General features: G+C 35.5%; 1 protein-coding gene and 1 long non-coding RNA gene across 4 annotated transcripts; both read left to right on the forward strand.

Annotated features, from left to right (window-relative positions):
• Positions 1–408: 408 nt before the first annotated feature.
• LOC108994469 lies at positions 409–4,002 on the forward strand. Of its 2 annotated transcripts, none has more exons than XR_001996690.2 (3): positions 409–518; positions 3,394–3,547; positions 3,633–4,002. It is a non-coding gene; the product is annotated as an uncharacterized LOC108994469 (long non-coding RNA). The 2 variants fall into 2 exon arrangements; XR_004802277.1 differs by lacking the exon at positions 409–518 and adding an exon at positions 1,601–1,799.
• An 8,277-nt stretch (positions 4,003–12,279) lies between these two features.
• LOC108994485 (elongation factor Tu, mitochondrial-like) lies at positions 12,280–23,384 on the forward strand. 2 transcript variants are annotated; one of them, XM_018969710.2, is made up of 12 exons: positions 12,280–12,677; positions 15,460–15,535; positions 15,707–15,799; positions 16,596–16,670; positions 18,846–18,950; positions 19,060–19,150; positions 19,254–19,459; positions 19,847–19,930; positions 20,174–20,239; positions 20,333–20,395; positions 20,846–21,086; positions 23,091–23,384. In XM_018969710.2, exons 1-12 carry the CDS (start codon positions 12,493–12,495, stop codon positions 23,159–23,161), a joined length of 1,356 nt encoding a protein of 451 aa, XP_018825255.1. In that variant the 5' UTR covers positions 12,280–12,492; the 3' UTR covers positions 23,162–23,384. The 2 variants fall into 2 exon arrangements, with proteins under 2 accessions (XP_018825255.1, XP_035549497.1); XM_035693604.1 differs by lacking the exon at positions 23,091–23,384 and having other exon boundaries at positions 20,846–21,813.
• Positions 23,385–23,528: the final 144 nt, after the last annotated feature.

The following is a 23,528-nucleotide window of genomic DNA, read 5'->3' on the forward strand; positions in this document are numbered from 1 at the left end:
ATTAGATGAAATGAGATGAGATGTTTTTCCAAAACAAACGAGGCCATTAAATACTGCAGGGCTCACATGATGGGGCTATCTCTCTTTAGAATTGGGCCATTTGATTTAGTCAGGCAATTGGAGAAGATCTTTATTATGCAGAGTTACATGGACCCACTGCAGCAAAGCAACACTGAACAGCACATACAACTAAACATAAGAAATCCTTTAGAAACCTTTTTTTAAGAATTAATCTACTCTAAGGCCGGTCGTTCTCCCACTCCACACACCTGGTGATGTGGCGACCTTGCCGTCCCGAGTCAGCGTCTTGTCCCCCCTTCATCCCCACCCCCCCCCCATCATCTCAGAATCCCTCAAAATATCCCCCCATCTCTATTTAACTCAGAAATCTCTCCCCCCCCCCCCAATCGTCTCCATTTCTCCCTCGAAATCTCCGTGCCCTAACTCCCGAAATCGTGAGAAATCGTGATTCGTATTCACTTTTCCGTTCACGTGCGGATCAACAACAACTGCACCAAGTAAGTTTCCATTATTCATTTCTTGGGTAGCTGTTACCTTCTTCAAATTTCTTGCATGAAGGATTAATATTTCAGTAGCCGAGTGTTAAAATCAAAACCAGAGGGTTAAAATCAAGCATTTAGGAAAATACAATATATGCTAGATGTCTGGTGGTTCTTGGGTAGCTGTTACCTTCTTCAAACTATTCGATGCTATATATGCTAGATGTCTGGTGGTTCTTCTTCGAGTAGATACTGTTTTGAGAGGATCCGCATGGGAGGCATTACTTTTCATGTAGCTTGGTATGATTTTGTTTTTTTCCATGTAAATAACAGTTTTGTTTGTCAAGACCCAACAATAATATGAATACATAATGAAAATAATCACAAAGGATCCCAGGAAAATACAATCACTACTAGCACAGAGTCAATTCACAAACATGTACAGAGCCGCTGGGTCTTTATACATAACAACTAATGTTTAGTTAAGACATGCTCTAGCAAAAGTTTGGCATGAAAATTCAAAAAGACAACAGAGATTAAAGATGTTCCATAATAGACTACTTTCATGACAGGAAAACCTCAAATCTCTCGTCATTACTATGACTTTCATTGCTCTGTCTTACCCCAAAATAGAGAAACTGCTTCTTTAAATTATAGGATAAACATTTGTTCTGGTCAACGATGGACCAAGTCGAGCTAGGATATTGATCTAACTAATTAGGTAAGGCCAAGCATCTTCTTGGGGAAAAATTTATTCGGGATAGGTAATCTTTAGTTTTTCATCTTAGGGATAGGCTATAGCAGCAATTTAAGTGTATGGCACTGTAGCCCATTTTGTGTTATGCTCAAAGAGTAAACTAAACTGGGATTAATGGAAAACTGATTTCATCTGGTCCTCCTTGACCACAAACCAATTCCATCCATTTGGATTTGGATGCTCTTGTCAAGTTTTCAACTGAAGGTGCTAAAACTTCTCCTTTTCCCATTGAAAATCCAAATCATGATTTTTTTCTAACTCCTAATATTGGTCTTCAATCCCATCCAACTGAAATTTCTTTTTTTCAATCTCTTACCTCTTGTCCCTTTTTTGGCAGGTTTTGTTGTTTTGCTTTTTTTGCTTTTTATTTTTTATTTTTTATTCCCTATACGGCTTCTACATCCATTCTGTCTTTTAGACTCCCAGATGCAGCATTTTCCATTCTTAGACAGATACCTCTGTGGCCCTGAACAGGAGTTTGGCAGCATGAAGATCTCTTTTCCTGGATATGGTGTAGCAACAGTTCGCTTGTGAGACCTAGAGTAATTTATTACTAACTCCTGAGTGTTAATTATCTCAATTGAGTGGTTTAGATCTCTTTTCCTGGATATGGTGTAGCAATAGTTTGCTTTTTTTTTTCTTTTCAGTGATTGTTGCTTGTTGCTTTTATTGTTAACGTTATATTCTTCAGCTGAGTGGTTCAGATTCACAAATGAAAAACTGGGTTGTCATCAGATTCAATGGTTGTTGGTGTTTATAAGGAAAAAGTTAGTAACTTTATTATCACCTTTCCTCTTATCTCTTAAGGCTACTTTAATACCAATTTAAAGAAAAACTGGATTTAATGTTTGTTGTTAGATCCACCTGAATTAGCAGCAATTTTTCGGAAAGCTTGATGGGAAGTACTTTTTGTTAGGAACTAAACAGACTCAGACTTTGTTCTTGTTGGTGGTTTATGGGAGTTTTTTGTGGTTTCCTAAGCTTTTTGTTTGATTTCATTAGAATGGTCAAAGAAATCTTCAAAAACTAGACTAGTTTTTTTTTTTTTTTGTTCTTTCTTCAGCTTCAGCTTCAAGCTTTTATGGAAAAAAAATTGAAGAAAAACTGAGAAGTAAATGGAGTCATATCTTCAACGACACCAAATGGAGGGACAGGGAGAGAGGGCTACGGAAGTGAGTCAGGGAGAGAGGGCTCGAGAATACTCAGATAAGATGGAAGTGAGAGACGGATAGAGTAGATCTGAGAGAGAAGTGAGAGGCGAGGTGAATTAGAGATTGTACTTAAATGAGAGATGGGAGGGAGAAATGGCTCCAGTGTAAGCAGACGAAAGATGTGTGTAAAACCGTGATGTGGCACTCAGACCAGGCTCGCCATCTTACAGTGTGTGGTGTTGGAGTAATGGACCGGCTTAGGAGTAGAATTTCTCGTCTTTAGAATACGGGCCTTCAGAAAAAGGACATTCTCAGATTGTTCTAGTTGGTTTGACTTTAGATATAGGATTATTATCAAATTTGCAGTCTTAGATTAGGTCTCTACTTTTTGAGGGCTGGACCCATAGAGTGAACTCAATCTTCAACAAGATGCATAGCTGCTTCTGCTCCTGAGAATGGCCTCAGCCATGGCATTTGTGAGGCATGCATAGGTTTATGTCTTTTGAGATAGATTTGAGCCTGTTTTCACTTTAAAAGAGGACAAGAAAGGGAGGAGCTTTCTGCTATTTTGCATCTGTTCTTTGCTTGAAATGGGGGTTTTCAGTTTTGTCTCATATCTTATTTGATGATGGTGCAATTACACACGTAATATTATAACTATTAATCCTTGAATCTTCATCTTCTCTGTTTGGCTGGAAAAAATAAAATTAAAGTATAAAAAAAGATTAGTTTCCATGGAAGAGAACTTTGGTTCATAATTATGGTGATTCACTGTTAGCAACTATGATATGGGATGAACAGATTATTGCAACCACAGCTGTAGTATATTAAAGCACAATACCTGCTTATTGCTAGCCATAGTATATAATCATATTGGACTGCATTCATGCACCACTTGCATTTAAACGATGTTTTAGTAGTTGCTCAAATCCATCATGTGTGTTTAATTAATATTTCAATAATTCTTGCTCAATGTTTCATTTAGATCACCTATGGCCTCCAGTCAATCATCATGTGTTGTTGATGAGTTGCAAATCGAAGCACCAACTTGTTGGTGTGGGTTGAAAGCCCCATTGAAGACCTCCCATACTAAGAAAAATCCTGGAAGGAAATTTTACGCCTGCCCGAAGTATAACACGGTAAAACATATTTTTTTATCATAATTTTGTAGTACTTTTTAATTTGGCATATTTAACAGTCTTGGAATTAAAAATTTGTATGCAGGGAGAAGAAATGTGTCAATTCTTTATATGGGCAGATATACTTCAATTGGTAGAGGAAAAAATACGCACAAGAGAGAATGCAGCTCGAAAAAGGGAGGATGATTTACTATTGCGCGAGTATGAAGTTCAGAAAACGAAAGATAAACTTGTTGAGAGAGAGAATGTTCTTTACAAGCAAGAGAAGAAAATTGGAAAGCAGCTCGTAGAGAATAGATGTGCACGAATATGTTTATGTATTTATTGGGTGTTATCAATTGTAATAATATTTGGTTGCCTTGGACTATAAATGTACTTTTGAAGAAGTACATTGTAGATAGATGGTACGGATTAATGTATATTAATTGTACTAATTGTATTAATGTTAATGCCTATGTTGGAAACGTGTTCAACCTACTGTTTTACTATATTGCTTTGAGATGACACATATATTGTTTGTTAATCAGGGCTAAACTCACGTCAATAAACACCGAATATAGGTGGCGATATATCACATTTCTTCCCAAAATTCACTAAAATACAACATTCTTTTTCTAAGTCTACTACGTGCATCTAATACTCATACGCAGCTCTACTACGTGCGTCAGCCCAGAACACATTTCTAAGTCTCAACTCCTCATCCACGTCAATCACATAAACAAAACCATCATTCTGCATTCTCATCCTCTTGAAGTACTCAGTCAGTGCTTCACCACCACCTTTACCCAGTCTTAATTGTCAGGCTTTGTCAATAAAATTTCGACAGTCTTTTTCTTGAAACTGCAGATTCTCAAACCCCCCTGCCTCAACAACAAGTGCCCCAAAATTCTTGTTCATTCGAATACCTGCTCTGTCGTTCAAATCAAGCATCCTCTGACTATATTCGTCTAAATACTTGTGCGATCTAAAGAATCTAGACTTTTGTGGGCTGACAGTACCATGATTATGGGCAATCTCAACAGTGGTCACCACCAAAGTACCATCCACCAAGTGAGCATTTATCCTTGCCTTACAATCCGTTTTAATAGTTGGGCGTGGCTTCTAGATATTACTATGACTAGGATGGTACTTCCCCCCACGCGCACACCCAATCGTTAAATACTTCACCCTCCCATTAGCATCTCTCTTCGTCCTTTGTGTTATAACACCAAAACCTTGTTGCTTGGCATATCGCATGTAATACGCCATAAGCTCATGATCAGTGGCAAACTTCATACCAGGTTTGGGCTCCTCCTCAACTTGGTCATGATTAGAATTTTCTTCATCATCTTCATGCATCTCATCAACTTCTGTCTCTACGTCTACTGAAGTACCTCCAATATTATTTTCACTTCCAGATATAAATGCCAATGTCTCCGCAGTCTTGGGATTACTTGCAGTCTTTTCAAAGCTTGTCGAGTCCTCTCCGGTACTCGACGAAGTGCATGGCATTTGTTGAACATGGTCCGAACAATCCGCATTAGTCGACATGAACGTTGATGGAAAAGGTGGCGTTGGTGGGGGCTGTAATCAGCCACAGTGTTAGAACGGGTAACAACGCACGCATAAAAAAAATAAATAAATAAAAATATTTATTCAGGAATCTATCTACCTGGTTCATTTGTTGAACCCGACTTGACTCCTCCGCATTAGTCGACGGCGGGTATATATCCCTTGTTGGAAAATGTGGCGTTGGTGGAGGCTATAATCAGGCACGTTGTTAGAACGGGTAAAAATGCACACATTCCAAAAAAAAAAAAGATTATTCAGGAATCTATCTACCTGGTTCGTTTGTTGAACACGACCCGACTCCTCCGCATTAGTCGACGGCGGGTAGACGAACATTGTTGGAAAAGGTGGCATTAGTAGGGGCTGAAACAGGCACGGTGTTAGAACGGATAAAAATGCACACATAAAAAAAAATTAAAGATTAATCATTCATCTACCTGGTTCGTTTGTTTAACACGACCTGACTCATCCGCATTAGTCGACGGTGGGTAGATGCACATTGATGAAAAATGTGGCATTGGTGGTGGCTGAAACAGGCACGGTGTTAGCACGAATAAAAATGCATGCATAAAAAAAAAAAAGATTAGAAAGGAATCTACCTGGTTCGTGGGTTGAGCACGACCTAACTCTTCCGCATTACTCGACGACGGGTATATGAACGTTGTTGGAAAATGTAGTGTTGGTGGGGGCTGCAATCAGGCACGATATTAGAAAGGATAAAAAAAATGCATGCATAAAAAAATAAAAGAAAAAAAATATTAGAAAGGAATCTACCTGGTTCGTTTGTTGAACACGACCCGACTCATTTGCATTACTCGACGGTGGGCAGATGAACGTTGATGGAAAAGGTGGCATTGGTGGGGGCTGCAATCAGGCACATTGTTAGAACGGGTAACAATGAACTTATGGAAAAAAATTGAAAGTTTAAAAGGGAATGTACCTGGCTACCCCATGCGTATGTATATGAATTCGGATATGCATTTGGATGAATCATAAATGGCGAGTAGTAAGCATTTTCTGGACAAAGAGAAACCTACAATACACGAATGAAAATACATTAATTATTAGAATCGAGACACCTTCCTTTTATGAATGACCAATGTATCATACCTGAGTCGGTGAAACTGGTGTAGAAGGCCTGGGTGGCCTTCTATCTTCCTCTTTGTCCATCAATATATTTCAACTGAGTTTTTAGATCAACATTACAAAAATAAAACCATTAGTCCATAGCTTTTTATTAAATCGACATTACTAGGAAAAAACACTTTTGGTTACTGCTACATTGTGACTTTTCTATGCTCTGCAACTCAGTTTATTGCTATCTTACTCGACGATATGTTTTAGTTGGTCTTCTTAGTGTTGAGGTTGACTAGTGCATTTTATATTGAACATTATTAGTTTTAATTATTTTGGGAGTTTTAAGGTTGGAAAGTTGTCTTTACAACAGCCTCTAGTTTACTTTGAACTTTACAACAACCTCTGATTATATTAAAAACAGCCTCTGATTTTATGAGAGTAACATATGGTTTAGATCTGCCCAAAATCTCAAAATCAGTAATTTTATGATTTTGCCCTTGCAACTGAGGACATTTTAAGTAAATGAGAATGGTATGCAATGCTCCTAAATCTTTTTTGAACAAGATTTAATGAAGCACCGTCTATTCACCTCCTTTTTAGGACATGAGTGTACAATGTATATATGCAGCATTTCAATGTAAGCTATGCTTTCTGGACAAGGAAGGTTTACTAGTATATTTTAACCCAAAAACTTCACAACCCACATGCTGATGATCTAAAGAAAATATTATTGAGTGCCCCACCTCATATATATGATCTCCTTTTTCTCATCCAGTTTGCTCATGACTATATGTTATTCCTATGGAAATCTATTCTCCTACTTTCAAATAAAAAGATTTATTTATATGACTACAGTCGATCTGTATAGTGGCCGGCAAGCTGTCTCCTGGAACCTCACAGCTTAGAGTACTGATATTCTATTTTACAAGCTGGGCTTCTTAGGGAGGTCGATTCATGTAGATGCAACAATGCTCATCATGATCATGATCAACGGAATCACTACACAATGACTTTTGTACCAAGCTCTATCTTTCAAGTACAAAGGATATATTCCAGAGGTAGTGTTGTTGTGGGTATCAATCTTTTCCTAGACTTAGTGTCAATGTCTCTTTAGCATAAAAAATCACTGTGAGATTTATATAGTGCTTTCCTCTAAAAACAGCCTCTGATTTTATGAGAGTAACATATGGTTTAGATCTGCCCAAAATCTCAAAATCAGTAATTTTATGATTTTGTCCTTGCAACTGAGGACATTTTAAGTAAATGAGAATGGTATGCAATGCTCCTAAATCTTTTTTGAACAAGTAAATGAGGACATACATCTACTGGTCGCACAACCAAAGAAGCAACATTTACAACATGAGCTCCATACAGCAGATCCAACATACTTTTCTATAGCTATTACAGATCCTTTACATGAAGAGGATCAGATGAACAACATGATACTGACTATTGAATAATATGGACATGAATAAATGGCGGCACAAGCAAAAATCAGAGAGTGTTGCATTACAAGTCACAATGATGTGTGAATTAAATTAACTGGTCAGGCTTAATTGTTAAATGGTTATATCTTAGGCTTAATCTGAGAACACTCTACACATACGGCTTCTCAAAATAATAGATCTTCAAATACTGATCAGTCCCAACCTTATACATACCTTGTTACTTACCGGGGGGGAACCGAGCTGGAGAGAGAGAGATTCGAAGGCTGGGTTTTGAGCAGACGGCACGGCTGAAGCATACGGCACCCAGACGACGGCAGACGGCACGCGGACGACGGCACACGGCACACGGACGATGGCAGGAACCGAGAAGGAGAGACGGGACTGCGGGAACTAAGCGGGAGAGAAATTATTCGAATGCACTGTTTCGATTCGAAGTCTCTTTCAGTTTTGAGTAAAACGTCTTCGTTTTACTGTAGCAATTTAAAAAAAAAAAAGCCACGTAGGCGGTGTGTGGTGTTTGTTACTGTGTAGGCTTGAGTATAGACGAACTCTTTTTTTAAAGGTGTTAATCCCCAAGGAATATCCAGTTGCGCTGGTTGACCGGATATAACCAAGCATCCAGCTGGATCGGACTGAACATGCACCTTCATTGGTAGAAGAAGATTCTAATCAACATTTAAAAAAAGGGAATATAACAAGCATCAAAAGCATGTTTCAATAAGCATTAGTGGTGGGTTACCTACATCCTAGAATTGATATCAAGATTTCTATTTTGCCAATTTAGATTGATTGAGACCCACAAAAAAAAAAAAAAAATCAAATCTGACCAAGAAAATTAAATACCATATGACAGTAGATATTCTGCTGAGTCAAAAAATACAAAGAGGGGGTTGGGTTCATCCCAAACAGCTGTTTTGCAGCTTAGAATTGTTTCATAAACTCAAGGACTAAAAGATAGAACTTCATTATAGACTAGGTTTGCTTGATCCCTGGCTCAAACTTCATGCTAAAGTTTTGGATCCAGCTCAAGACAAATTTACTTAGGTTCTCATAGACTACTTAGCACCATGTGCAGGCCTCACTTTCCTTTCACTTCTGCTCTATTGTTGTATACATATGTCCTTGATAAAATATTCAGATTTTTTTTTTGAGCCATTTAGTTTCAATAGCTGGTTGAATTTGGTTCTTCACCACCAATGGTTGAATTTGATAATATATTAATTATCAAATGAGAGCTACCTTTTTCAATAGCTAATGAATGAATGAATTTCCAATACCCATTAAAATACTAAAAATGCAACAAAAAAAAAAAAAAAAAGAATTTAGAAGAAACACTAGAAAAAAAAAAAAGCATAAACAATATCTGCAAATCTATTATTACTTGTCATAGGCGACCTTCCAAAGTACACATATATGACAAATTGGATATTAAACTACACCTATTACATGCTTGACTTCTACTGCACAAGATTACTATTACTGCTGCTGTTGTTTGCATTACGGAACCAAAGAAGACCCAACGGCTCAATACCCACCATTAAGCACAGATTTTTCACATACAAACAAAAAGGACAAGAGCAACCCAGAGAGAACGGCAGATGAAGACCACAACCTAGAGAAAAATAAAACCCAACAACAAACAGATGAAGACCTCTTACCCAAAAATGCAGATGAAAGAATAGACTTCAAATCTAGAAGAGAAGACCGGAAGAGAAGACCGTGGGAGGGATCGAAGACTGCGCGCAGCTCTGATCTGGTTTGGGGGGTTTGGGGCTCTGGTTTCTTCAAATGAAAATAAAATGAATTCCTCCTCCTGCGTAAGGTAAGTAATGTTTCTGGTTTTTGTTTTTGTGTTTTTTTGTTTTAATTATTGGTTGACAGTTGCGAGGCCGCGAGGGGGTTACCACCCAGTGGTATGTAGCAGTATTAGAAAATAAATTCTTGTTGGATAGCAGAGATGCTACCACCTTCCTTTCATGATGTCTGATGATTACCCCTATCCCCACTTTACAATTAGTGTGATCCACTACTGCATCCCAGTTAACTTTAAGCATGTTGCCTTATAGTCTTCTACCACTTGAAATGCAATATGTATGACAGTATATGGGGACAAAAACTTCTCTTCAAAAAAAAATACATTCTTTCTCTTCCACACCTAATACACTGTTGCTGCAAAAATAGCCAAATCATCTTCACTTAACACAGAAACCAGATAAGTTACCAGCTCACTAAACTTAACTTCTATTATCTTCACTTTTTTGTAACTTCTTTGAATTGGAACCCCAAACACCTTGAACTGAGAAGCATGACCACAACTCATTGATAAATTATTTGTTTCTAGTCTAGGTTTCTTACATATCATTTTTTACAACTCAAATATTTTACTTGTTTGGTGACACTTGTCATTAGTTTTTAGATCATTTGTAAATTTGGTTTTGTGCTTCCCACTTGTGCAATATCTTTTTTGAGCAAGAACATACAATTTGGATGTGCATTATATTTTTTGTGGATTCTGTTTTTTGTTGCTTAGAGCTGGTTTTGGTTGATATTTGAGTTCACTTGGTACTTCTCATGTCACCTCTTGAGGTTGAGATGAAGGGATGAAATAAAGGAAGAGAAAATGAAAAATAAGAGGTTGAAATGTTAAGAGAACAGAGAATTAAATCTACTGATTTATTGCAATGTGATTGTTGGCAAGACAAGAAAATAAAATCTACAAAAAGTTAACTAAGTTACATTAATTTTGTTGTTAATTGGAAAATTTTATCTGGCATTCTTGTGATACTCTTCAATCCTTACAGGGTGCTCCCTGTAAATGTGTTTTTTTAGAGTACTTTGATGTTAAGTTCAATGATCTTGCTCAACTCTGTTTTTTCCCTTTCAGCAAGTCTAGGATTAGTTTTGGTGCAATTCTTAGTGTAGTTACTATAGATCTTAGGTTCTTTATTTAAGTTATTATAGACTTTGGATCTTTTTTGAGTATGTAAAAAGAATATTAGTGTAATCCATAATGTAAGGTAAAATTGTGAAGTCTACAAAACTTAGATGTGTATAATATTTTCTCTATATAACATTGTGATTTTTTTTTTAATTTTCTGAAACACCTTTTTCGGCGAGTAAAATTCGCCGGAAATATTTTTCATAGCTAAAAGATATTGTGGCGACATTAACTCGCCGGAAATACTATTTTGCTGTGAACCTTACCCGTTGGAAATACATAGTAGCGACAATAATTTAAAATCGCTGGGGAAAATAATGTGTTATTTTCGACGATTTATATGGCTTTTTGTGACAATACATATCGTTGAAAATAACTTTTATCAGCGATTTTAATGGTAAATGTGAAGACCATTTCTGTCGATTTTTGCTTCGTTTGCGACATATTAAACTCACCGCAAATAGTAGTTTTGTGAAGAGTTCAATTGATCAAAAATGCCTTTAGGATTTCGTCGAACCTACGGCAATTTATAAATATTAAATGTAGCGAAAATGATCAAATGTAACTATTATTATATATATTTGCGATAATTTTGAGCGCTAAAAAAGACCTGATTTCTTGTACATGTGTAGAGCACACTTTGATTTAATATAAAAAAAAGTTGTAGATCACACTATCTACATCACTTAAATAGTAAGATTCAAATTTTAAAATTTATCTTCTAAATCAAATTATGTCATATAAGTACTTTATTAGGTGTACTTTACACACATGCTTAAGAATAAAATTTTTCAGGGATCAATATTAATTAAAGTTGTTATCTAAATTCTAAAATTTAAAGTGAAATGAAGATAATTATAGATGAAAATGATTTGTAACAAGTATGTTTTTTTTTAAAAAAAAAGGCGACCTAACTAAATAAAAAATCAATTTTTTTTTTACTGTGAATATCATTTTTTTAAAATAAATTTTTCACAAAATTTATTATTATTCAGTTAAAATTTTCATCACATCCAAACTCACTAAGAGCACTCTCAATGGATTAGTTAAAACTAAAGTATATTTTTTATAAATATAAGATGAATTTAGATGTTGACTATTTCATTCACATAAATCTCCACATTGGAATAGCTATTTTTTTATTATATAATAATAAAATAATATAAAATAAATTTAACTTTAGATATTCATATCAAATTTTCACATTAGATTATTTATTTATTTATTATATAATAATGTGTAATTAATAATTAAAAAAATATTTAAATTTTTTAATTATTAATTTATTTTATTTTATTATATTTTATTAATTTCTATCATTCCTATCCAACTATATTTTTTTTTATTAAATTTAGACAGAGCATCCATGAATCCATACACTTGAAAAAAGCATTCATTCAACAAATATTTCTAAAAATTAAACACGTTGGTTTGCTAGAGAGAGAAATAATTCTTAAAATAAGAATTTGGGTTATGAACATGAACATTTAAATTTAAAAATTATTTTAAATATAATTGTAGCTAAATTCTAATTATTTAAAATTTAACTAATTTATTATAATTTTTTTTTAATAACTAAATATTCAATAAAAAATAAAAAATATCAATCTACATTCTCAACACACCGTATTAAATTAAAAAAATAAAAAATAAATTCTTAAAGATATGCTGCGACTTCCGACTTATGTCCAGAATTTCTCATTCAACAAACTTAACTTCTAACTAATCAACTCTGAAAAGCTGGGCGTTCGGCTCAATAGAACAAAATTCGGACCTATAGACAGCCTCAGTTAGACGTTAGAGCTACTAAAACCCTCGAATCGCAGAGCGGCTGCTTAAACCCCTTAAAGCATTTTTCTCTGCGTATGAAGCTCCGCATTTCTTCTTGAATTCTAGGGCTATTCTTGTTCTTTCACTTCCCTTCTGGTTCCCCAATGCCCATGGCCTCGCTCCTTCTCAGAAACCCCAACTCCAAGCGCCTCCTCCCTTTCTCCTCCCAAATCAATTGCTGCTGTGTGGGATCATCGGCTCACTCCTCTCTCTCAGATTACATATCCGGAAATGACCGAGTTTCAGCTCCCAATTCCTGGTGGAGATCCATGGCCACCTTCACCAGAACGTATGCCCCATCTCCTGTCCATCAATTATATATATGCCTATGTACGTGATTTGTATGTATGCCCCATGTTATGCGTGTGTTTGTGTGTATTCATGTACGTATAAATGCATGTTAAAAGTTGTGTTGATTGAAATTTAACAGTGGTGTTAGAGAGTTGTGCAGTCTAATTGCAGAATTGGTCTTGGAAATGTGATTAGCAAAGTGGGTGATTATTGAAGTAGTTGGTAACTTGGAGATTTTTTGGGCTTTTTTGTATGTCCTTTTGTCTTTCGTTTCTGGAAGGTAGCTATTGGGTTTTGTAGCACTAGTGATTATAACGAGCAATACTACTGTTCATTCCGGTAGCGCTAATCCCATTCGCGAATGCAGCTCATTTGAATTGAATTCATATATCAATCACTCAAATAACATCCACCTAAAATATGCCACTTAGCATATGTAACTGGTGATGTCAAAACTTAAGACGACTAACAAAATTTCTGTTGTAGCAAAAATTACTTCTGAATTTTTCTACAAGTGAAGAGATTCTTTCTTTTTGTGGAAACGTTCAATAACATATTCTTCACTTCTGTTTCAAATTGGTATTGAAAAGGAATAACTTTTGTATTTCCGGTGTCAACTCTTTCATATTTCTGTAACAGTCTAACTTAGCCCTTACTTGGTTACACAGATGAGATGAAAAATCTGTGAATAGCAGTGAGATAGTTTGTGAATAGTAATGAAATGGTTTGAGTTAAAATTTTTTATGGGATTTTGAGAAATGAGAGAAAAATTTAAATAAAAATATTATAAAGTTAAAATGTTATTATAATATTATTTTTATTTTATGGATTTGAAAAAATTGAATTATTTTTTGTGTTTTATTTGGAAGTTTGGGAAAGTTGTAATGATTAGGTAATGATTAGATGAAAATGTTGAAAGGTCGAAAATTTGAAATTGAAAAGTGTTTGTGTTTGAATGGTGTTTGGAGGTTGAGATAAGATGAGATGGGTTGAAACCATTTGTGAAACCAAATGGGGCCTTAAATTTTGAATTGAGCGAGTGTATTGATTCTCCTTTGTTAACCTATTTAAGATTCCAAACACTCTATGCAAAGAGACTATAGTTATTGATGTGTGGGAAATCATATTTACAAGCCATAAGCACAACGGAATTAATGAAATCAAAATCTTCAAATTTGCATGAACCTATGGGAAAAAAATATAAATTGGTAGGGAAAAGAACATACCTAAGATTTGAAAAAAAAAATAAATAAATAAATAATTATCCAAAAAAAAAAAATCAAGTATAATGCTCTTTTACCATAATCTTCTCCTTCAATTACTTTGTAACAAATTAGGAGTGTATGCTCCATACGAAGATGGAATTATTTTTCTTATTAATCCGTATTTTGCATTCTCATTCTCGTGATAACAGAAAATAGAACATTATTCTTTTCAAAACTATGATCTTCCTTCGATGCAAGAGTGAGCTGAGAGCCTGCAGAGAGATTACTTCCAAAAAACTTCTCTCCAAATATTTTACATGCTCTTGTATCACCATGCTCCATGCCATTAGGGATTAAAAACATTTTTCCTTTCTTCTTTCAAATTCTAGCTATCTTCCCAAGGATGAAGAGTGATCCAGAAGAAAATTAAAATTTAGCTCCAAAGGGCCTTGAGGTTTTAGTTATCTCATAACTAACCTTAGGTTGCCTTTAATTATGATATATTACACTAAGAAATCATAGTTGCACTCTAAATTTTGTTTAATTAACAAAAGAGCTCCAATTACCAAATATTTCAATTGACCCATACATGAAATATTCATAGAAAAATAAAGCTTTAATATGCTGCACTTTATTTTCTTTATGTTATTATTTGTTTGGGTGCCTACTTTAATCGTTTTGAGCATTCTTATACGCTTAGAATCATATTCTATAGAATAAATTGATTTTAGTAATTCCTTACTAAAATACTTAGACGCTATATTCAAAATAATCAATTCTCCATCAAATTGATCTCAAATGGATATTTTGTGTCTCAATAAAGACTATAGATTCCATCTTGAAGAACAATGTTTCCACAATGGTGGAAAATATGTTCTCCCAACTACTAAAACATAGTATTCAAAAGGATCTCGTTCTTGAATACATAGTATTCAAGAGAGAAGTACCTAATTACAACCTACGAACTAGAAAAAGAAGCATAAAAATCATTAAGGTTGACCCCCTCTAATACAATAGCCTTAGCCCAAAGAACGGAAACAATGTCACATCAAAGCAAACAATGTCACTTCTGAGTTCTCAACCTTAGGATTAAGAATCGAATGCTGTTTGTAAAAGTTTATCTGCTAATCAATTAACAATATTGTTCAGAATAAGTCACCGTGATCTAGTTAAATATACTCAAAGTTTATCAATATGTCAGTTAGAAGTCATCACTTTTATGATTAAGATAAATCATCATAGTTGACATATTATAATCTAATTAGATAAAGTTTCAAATGTTATTATTAAGTGTGAACTTATAATCTATACCTTACAAGGAATTGTGATATAAATTTTTTCTATATTACATAAATCAAATATAATATAACTTATGGATTAAATTAAATGCAATGCCTAGCGTTCATGTAATTTTCCAAACAATAAGATGTTCTATTAAATGGAAGATTATTACAAAATGTCACGCAAATTTGATTATTAGGTATTAATCCCATCAATTTATATGTGCAAAGTATGGATTTTTGTTTAGTTTCCTTTGTATCATTGTTAGTTTGTTTGATGTTGTTTTGCTTGCAGGAAACCTCATGTGAATGTGGGAACTATTGGGCATGTCGATCATGGGAAGACTACATTGACTGCAGCTATCACAAAGGTTTGGTCCTCGTCTATCAACTTGGTTGCTTATGTGGGTTATATTTAGTTTCCCTTTGGTTACTTCGTGCTTGTTTATGTGAGTAAAATCTAGACAGGTGAATAATATCGTATGAGATAGGAACTGTTTCCCTAACCTAATTTCTGAAATTTTCATTTGATTCCTTTCCAGGTTCTTGCAGAAGAAGGGAAAGCTAAGGCTATTGCCTTTGATGAAATTGACAAGGCCCCAGAAGAGAAGAAGAGAGGAATTACGATTGCAACGGTTGGATTACTGTTTTCTTAATGCCTATTTTGGTATTGCTATGCCATTCTATCTTCCTTAGGGGTGTAAGTTTACCAGTCTGGACTGGACCGATAAGTATATTGGTCGGTTTCCGTCCATATAACCTTAGAATTCAGTTTTCAATTTGATCTAGGGTGTGGTTTTTTTGGACCCGACCGGACCGACCGAAGTATATATATAGTTTTTCAAAATATTATATATATATTATTTTATACAGTAGTTGTATAAGTTAATTATGTAATTTTCATCTAACCTATCATCTTTGACCATATGTATTTGGAGTTTGGATGATATTGCATTTTTCAATTTCATTTTCTCTATTTTTTGTTTTTAACTTTATTATGATGATTGCTAATTCTCATGGATGGATATCGATAATTTTGATAATTTATCCAACTTTTTTTAGGCTATTTTCAAGTACAAAATGTGCAAATAAAGTTCAAAAGTTGATATTCAAAAATGTAAAAATTGTGGGCTTTTTTGTATAGTTGGGCCAAAAATACATATTAGAAGTGATTTTGGGCTTTTTGTATGTTTGGCTCATTTTACACTGGCCCAAACCAAATTGGTCCGATAGCTAACGGTCCAGTCCGGTCCGGTCTATAGGGGTAATCGGTCCAGTCTCGGTCTGGAAAAAGGGTGACTGAAATTTTCGGTCCGGTCCAAAAATCCCTCTTTGGACCAACCAGACTAGACCAATTACAGCCCTAATCTTGCTTGCTTAAGAAATTCCTCTTCACCTTCAGCTTGCTTTGGTGGTGAAATAATTTTTCAGGCACATGTGGAGTATGAAACAGTTAAGCGACACTATGCACATGTTGACTGTCCAGGACATGCAGATTATGTTAAGGCAAGCTGTACAATTTATTTAATTCTGTTATGAAATAGTTATGTTAAATCCTTTTGAAAGTTTTGCAAGACAAGCTCATTGATGAACGAAGTTCACTTTTATACAGTATATCAATTTGTATATGCTTATTCTTGCTTTGTGAAATTATATGTCCTGTATACTTGGGCTCTTGCCTATTCTTATGATCGTTAAAATCTTGTTACCGATAAAAACATGTGTGTTTGGTTTGTACATCTTTGATCTTTACATCCCTTTATGACTATGTAAATAAATAACATATTGGTTTGGATTTGCATAAAAATTTAGGTGAAAATGAAAAAATTAGTTCAACTAGCTTGTTCTTCACACACACAGACAAACTTTGTGTGTGTGTGTGAGGCAATCTTATTCAAAGCACAGAGGAGCACCACTGAAGTACACAAAAAGTATGTGACGCTCCAATAGAATGCCCAAACCACATGGTCTATACTTCAAAATAACTAGTCAATGATACAATTGGAGCCCCATTGGAACCTTATAAAGAGCAAAAATTTTTCCTTCCCAAGTAATGTGGGATTCCATACACTATCAACTCTTATCCATATCATATAGGGTATCACAAAGTATACAATGGGGAGGATCCAAACTATATGGAGGAAGAGAGAGAACATAATTCTATGAAATCTAGAAAACTAGAGAAATTGGAAATAATTGAAGAGAATGACTCTTAACTCAATCATTGTCGTTTATTAATTTTTTTTATAAGTAATGTAGACTTCTATTAAGGTGAAAAGGGTGTTACCCTTGTACACAGTTAGTATACAAGAGATCCACCTAACTAGCAAAAGGGAAAAGTGCAAGGAATTCATGAAAAGTATAAATATAAAAAGTAGCATGATGTTGGACTACAATTCAATGGAAGATCTGTAAAAAGCAAGACTTGGGCTCTGGCACGAATCTCTCGCAATCCTTGGAATTGCAGTCATTCTTTCTCTCGAAGACACCATAGTAAACACAACCACATTTTCCATCATAGTACGTATGATGGGTACTGAACTGCTCTGTCCAACATGTTAAAGGATACGGCACACGAGAAGGCATAACCCAATCTATCCCAAAAAGGCCAAAAATCATGTTCCATTAGCAACCTCAAATTGATGGGTACTAAATTGCACCGTCATCTCGTAATCTTCATAGGTCCAAGCGTTACATTCCTGCCAAATGCACCACATAAAACACAAAGTAACCATCCTCCAAACCTCTAGATTGCCATGGCTACCAAGTTGACTCCACCAACAAGCCATCAAGTTCACCACCAATCGTGGCAATGGCTCAATCCCAAATTACGAAGCATTTATTCTCATAATTCCCCAGCCAACTGTCCCATATACTTGGGCTTATGCCTATTCTTACGATCAATAAAAGTTTTGTTTACCGATAAAAAAAAAAATGCCCCAACCAACTCACAGTGAAGCAAAAGATGATCAATGCTTTCTACGTGCTGCTTTCACATACAACACCAGTCTATCACTATGACAGTCCTCTTTCCCAAGTTATCTACTGCTAGGATCTTTCCAATGGCTGCCATCCAGACAAGAATGCTACCCGTGACAGCACCTTCTTGAAAATGCTTATCCAAGGGAAAAAAAAAGGGCAACGCTAGGGAGGAGTGCTTAGTAGAAAGATTTGACCTCAAAGGTATTTCTTCTAGAAGGGATCTAGCAGATTACTGCCTGAAAGAGTACAAACAATTAAAGAAAGAGGAGATCAGCTTCACATCCAATCATGTGGTGGTCTGATTACTTATAAAAAAATCTTGTGCTGATCTGGTTAAAGTACAATCCATTGGTATCTAGTAGTAGAGACCTACAAATATTTTGCTATCAAGCATCCCTGTAATGGGAGATGCTAAACAATGCCAGGAAAGCTGTCTTCAAAGATGATCCTGCATAACAGATTGTGCCAGAGTCTGAGTTTCATCCCCCCCCTCAAATCTAACACATTGGGATAACCCCCCCCCCCTCCCTCATACTTTTCCACACCCCATCCGAAAGGCACACTCAGCTATTTTTCATTTGTCAGTGATGCTATTCCACTTTGTATGTCAGTTATATCTCAATGTCCATATTTATAGCATTGCATTTCTCTTCATTTAAAAAATTTCATGCCCTCATGCACCTATCTCATTATTTGCAGAACATGATTACGGGTGCTGCACAGATGGATGGGGGTATCCTCGTCGTATCTGCCCCCGATGGGCCGATGCCACAGACCAAGGAGCATATTCTGCTTGCTCGCCAGGTGGGCATCCTGCTCCTAACTTTTATCCATCATACTTTTTAGCTCCTCTTGCATTGTTTTTGGTGCTTTTAGATCAACTATATGTGAATTTTTTAATGCATTTGTGCAGGTTGGTGTGCCATCACTTGTTTGTTTCCTAAATAAAGTTGATGCTATAGACGACCCTGAGTTATTGGAACTTGTGGAAATGGAGCTCCGTGGTAGGGTGGCTTTTTGAGAATTATTTCTTATGTATAAGTATTTTCACTTTGGTTAATTTTGGTTCTAAGACAACTATTTCACTTAAGCTTTTTTATTTGGCAGAGCTTCTTAGCTTCTACAAGTTTCCTGGGGATGATATCCCCATTGTTCAGGGTTCAGCTTTGTCTGCCTTACAAGGTACAAATGAAGAGATAGGCAAAAAGGCTATCCTGAAACTAATGGAAGCTGTGGATGATTACATTCCTGACCCAGTACGGCAGCTTGACAAGCCTTTTCTGATGCCTATTGAAGATGTATTCTCAATTCAGGTAAAAGGATATCCATTGAGCATCAATTTGTAAATTGCATTTAATGAAAAGGAATTTTGTGATTTACATGGGATGTTTAAAAGTTTTGCATTTGCTAAATCTTTCTCTCGGCATTCCATTTTCATGGTCTGTTGATTCCAGTTGATCTATAAAATAGTTAAGTGAGTAAACAAGTTACTGTTTGTAAAATATTGTCATTTATGTAATTAAATTATTTTATGAAAAGCCATTTTGTACGGAGATGCCTTTGTTTTTCAAGATTTTTGTTAGATATTGCCTCTGCCATAAAGTGAAGATAGGTTCTTTGCTATTTTGCTCGTACACTTTATGAACAGAGTTGTTTCTAGGGAATTTCAACTTAGCTTTAATTATTTTTGTTTGTTTAAGGGGCGTGGAACTGTTGCAACTGGCCGCGTTGAACAAGGAACTATTAAAGTTGGTGAGGAAGTTGAGGTTCTGGGGTTAAGGCAGGTAAGTGTGTAATCATTTTTGGTTGTCTTATTTGTGTGTAATGCTTGGGCAGCACCTCTCAGGAATTAGCTGATGATATCCGCTTTCTAATCTGCTGCTAATGATTCTGCTATTACTAATGGGACTGTGCCTCTGTTTAGTTTAAATTGGCTTTGAACGTGACCTCTTTAGATTTTGTTGTCAAAATCTATACTTCGAATTTCTGATTGTAAAATTGTCTTTTTATTTCCATACTCTATGCAGGGCGCTCCTTTAAAAACCACAGTCACTGGTGTTGAAATGTTCAAAAAAATATTGGACCAAGGACAAGTAAGTGATTGATAATACCTTGAGCTATACATAGGTACATAGGGTCTTGCACTGCTCATGTTGGATTAATGGTTGGTTTGTAATTGATAATAGGCCGGTGACAATGTGGGTCTTCTTCTTCGTGGTCTAAAACGGGAAGACATTGAACGTGGTCAGGTGAATGTCAAGTTTTTTAAGAACTATAAACGCTGGACCCTTTGGCATCATGCATAATTCATATGTTACTTAAAGTAGTTTATCTAGATCCCAAAATGCACTTTTGCATTTGCTTACCAAATCTTCTGTCCAACTTCTTGGCGTATTTTATGAAAATTAGTTTAATCACTTGATTCTGGTACAAATTTAAGCAGTATCCTATACAGATTAATTTCATTGTGTTCGCTTTGATAATTATAAATAACATAAATCGTGTGCTTCACCTGATTAACAGTTTGATCAACGGTGCATGTGACTACCTCACTGAATCTAAAAGTTTTGTGAATGCAGGCACGTGCTAGTTAAATTTTTGTTATGAAATCAACTTTTAGATGTTGATCATGTGGTATTGAATAGTTAATATTATTATTATCAAAGGAAGCTTGACTATCTTTGTTTCTTATTTTATAGGTAATTGCCAAGCCCGGTACTGTTAAAACATACACGAAATTCGAGGCTGAGATATATGTACTTACAAAGGATGAAGGTGGACGCCATACGGCCTTCTTCTCAAATTACATGCCTCAGTTTTATATGAGGACTGCAGATATCACTGGCAAAGTAGAATTGCCTAAAAATGTTAAAATGGTTATGCCTGGTGACAACGTGACTGCAGTATTTGACCTGATTTCACCCGTTCCTCTTGAACCAGGTGTGTCCAACTTAATTTCATCTAGGAAAAGTGAATGTAAAGGAGCTACTTGTATGTTGATCTTTCTTAGGAACTATGAAAGGTGGGCCATAACTTTACTCTTGCGAAGAGCATTGTGCCTTCAATGTTTATTGCATATCACTGTGCGATATCTCAGTAATATTAATTTTTCATTACAATATATTTATTGGTGTAAAAATTCCCCTTGCGGAAAATGGGTGGAAGTCAAATTTTTGGCTCCAAATCCCTCTTTTTTTATTTCTAGTGTTGTATCTGTTGGTTTTGGGAAGATTGTAGGGGGCTCCCATCCCATCAAACTTTGTATCTTGTAATCCTTTAGTTCATCTAGGGGTGAAAACCAACCCCTTCGGCGTAGTTTTTGGGCAAAACTGACGCCAACCGATGCTTCATTTTTTGGGGAGAAAACCTGCCAAAACCAGTCGATGTGGAGGAGAAACACCGGCCGTCTAGACGCCGGCGGTTCACTGTCAATTTAGAGGCGAGCTTCATCTGAGAGAGTAGAGAGAGAGAGAGAGAGAGAGAGAGAGGATGAGAATTGAGAAATGAATCGGGGAAGGAGGAAGAAGACAACCTTATTTTGAAACGGCATCATTCTACTTAATTGTTTTTTAATACATTATGAATAAAATGACGGGTGTCGTTTCAATTATATTTAAAACACAACTATAGGCTTAAAACGATGCCGTTCTACTTAAGACGCCGTTCCACTTAAACTTAAGTAGAACGGCGTCGTTTTGAGTATAGAATATATAAAAAAAATAGAATTTCTTTAATCGGCCGGTTCTGCGGTTTGAGCCAGGTTCAAACCGGCCGATATTAGTTTTATCTATTTGCTGCTGCACGCCAACCAGTTCTCCACCGGTTTCGACCAGTTCCGTGCTCCGAGGGCTGGTTTGATCGGTTTCCGGCCTGTTTGGATTGTTCCTGTACAACACTAAGTTCATCTATGATATGCTTGCTTAGGGGAAAAAAAAAAAAAAAAAGGACCCTGTGAATGGTAAACTGATTTAAGATTACTGAATTTTCTTCTTTGTATTACATCAATAGATTGTTCCCGTGATTTCTTTTCATTTGTATGCATTCCTAATTGCATGCTGGAAATCTTTTTACTATACCCTTCATATATGAGAATATTCTTATTGGTTATGTCATGTTACTTTAACGCGAAAGTAGATTTGCTTTATCATGTTGCCTATTCTTTTATTTCAATGAAATTTTGTTTACTGATAAAAAAAAAAAAAAAAAATATGTTGTCTAACTTGTTAGTGGCTAATTAGGAATTGAATTGTGTCTCGTGATTGACAGACTGAATCAAACTCATATTAAACGTTTTCAGTTGCATACACAGAATAATGGGCACGAAAAGATTCCTTCATGTTGACTATTTTGTTAATTTTATTAATTCAATTGAATCTGATAATTAGTTACTTGAAGATTTACCCGAGACAAAATAGGCAAACAGCAGTTGGCACGCATGTGCTGCCAGTGAACTTTCTGCCTTTCAGTACTAGGGTTGTGTATCAGACCATCAGTTCTATCCATGTGAAGTTTGTGAGTCTGTGACATGCATAATGCTTACAATGGATGATGCCATGGCATGTATTTTTCTTATCGGTAGCATGGCATGCATTTAACATTATCCGTTACAAATGTGATATCATGAATGGCAGATGCAGGGAGATTGTATTAATTATTTACTGATCTTCACACTTGCCAAAAGAAAAAAAACAAAAAAAGAAGGATTTGTTAGAGACCTTCATACATTAGCACTTTAATGGATAGCATGGATTCTAAACAATTTTCTCGGTGGTGTAAAAGGCCGAATGCTTTGACTGTGTTTCTGCAATTCCACGCAGTTAAATCCATAGGATCATGCATATTATCCAAAAGGTGTCAATTTAGACTTTCTTGAGATTTCCTTTTCCTTGTTGAGTCTAAAAAGCACTAGATGGTCTTACTCATTTCTTGTTTTGAATTTAACAGGACAAAGGTTTGCCTTGAGAGAGGGAGGTAGAACAGTTGGTGCAGGTGTAGTTTCGAAAGTACTGAGCTGAGTTGACATGACACTCCTTTGATTCTTCAGCTTTTTATTTTTTCATTAACAGAGTGGGAAACACATGCCAAGCGGTTGTTACTTTCCTAGTCCACACTGGATGAATATTTTCTAGTGGGATGCAATTGAGTAAAATTAAAAAGGTAGTTGTTCTTTGATTGAATTCTGTGCTTGTTATTAGAAATAATCAGTTAATCAAAGGTTGATCGATGCATTGTATTGCAGACTCTGATGGCCACATAATTATCATCATCATTATTCTCTTGCATTGTTTATGATTTGAAATTATAGGTATGGATGTTGTATTGCCTTCACGCCATCCCTTCTTTTTTTTTTTTACGATAATGTATATATTTATATGCTAAAAT

Source organism: Juglans regia, chromosome 8, assembly GCF_001411555.2.
Source record: "Juglans regia cultivar Chandler chromosome 8, Walnut 2.0, whole genome shotgun sequence".
NCBI lineage: Eukaryota > Viridiplantae > Streptophyta > Magnoliopsida > Fagales > Juglandaceae > Juglans > Juglans regia.

Coding starts and splice junctions, on each gene's coding strand:
- LOC108994485 (XM_035693604.1), top strand. CDS start 12,493: ATGCCCATGGCCTCGCTCCTTCTCAGAAACCCCAACTCCAAGCGCCTC. Junction 16,671..18,845: donor GACATGCAGATTATGTTAAG/GCAAGCTGTACA, acceptor CATTATTTGCAG/AACATGATTACGGGTGCTGC. Junction 19,931..20,173: donor AGGTTCTGGGGTTAAGGCAG/GTAAGTGTGTAA, acceptor TACTCTATGCAG/GGCGCTCCTTTAAAAACCAC.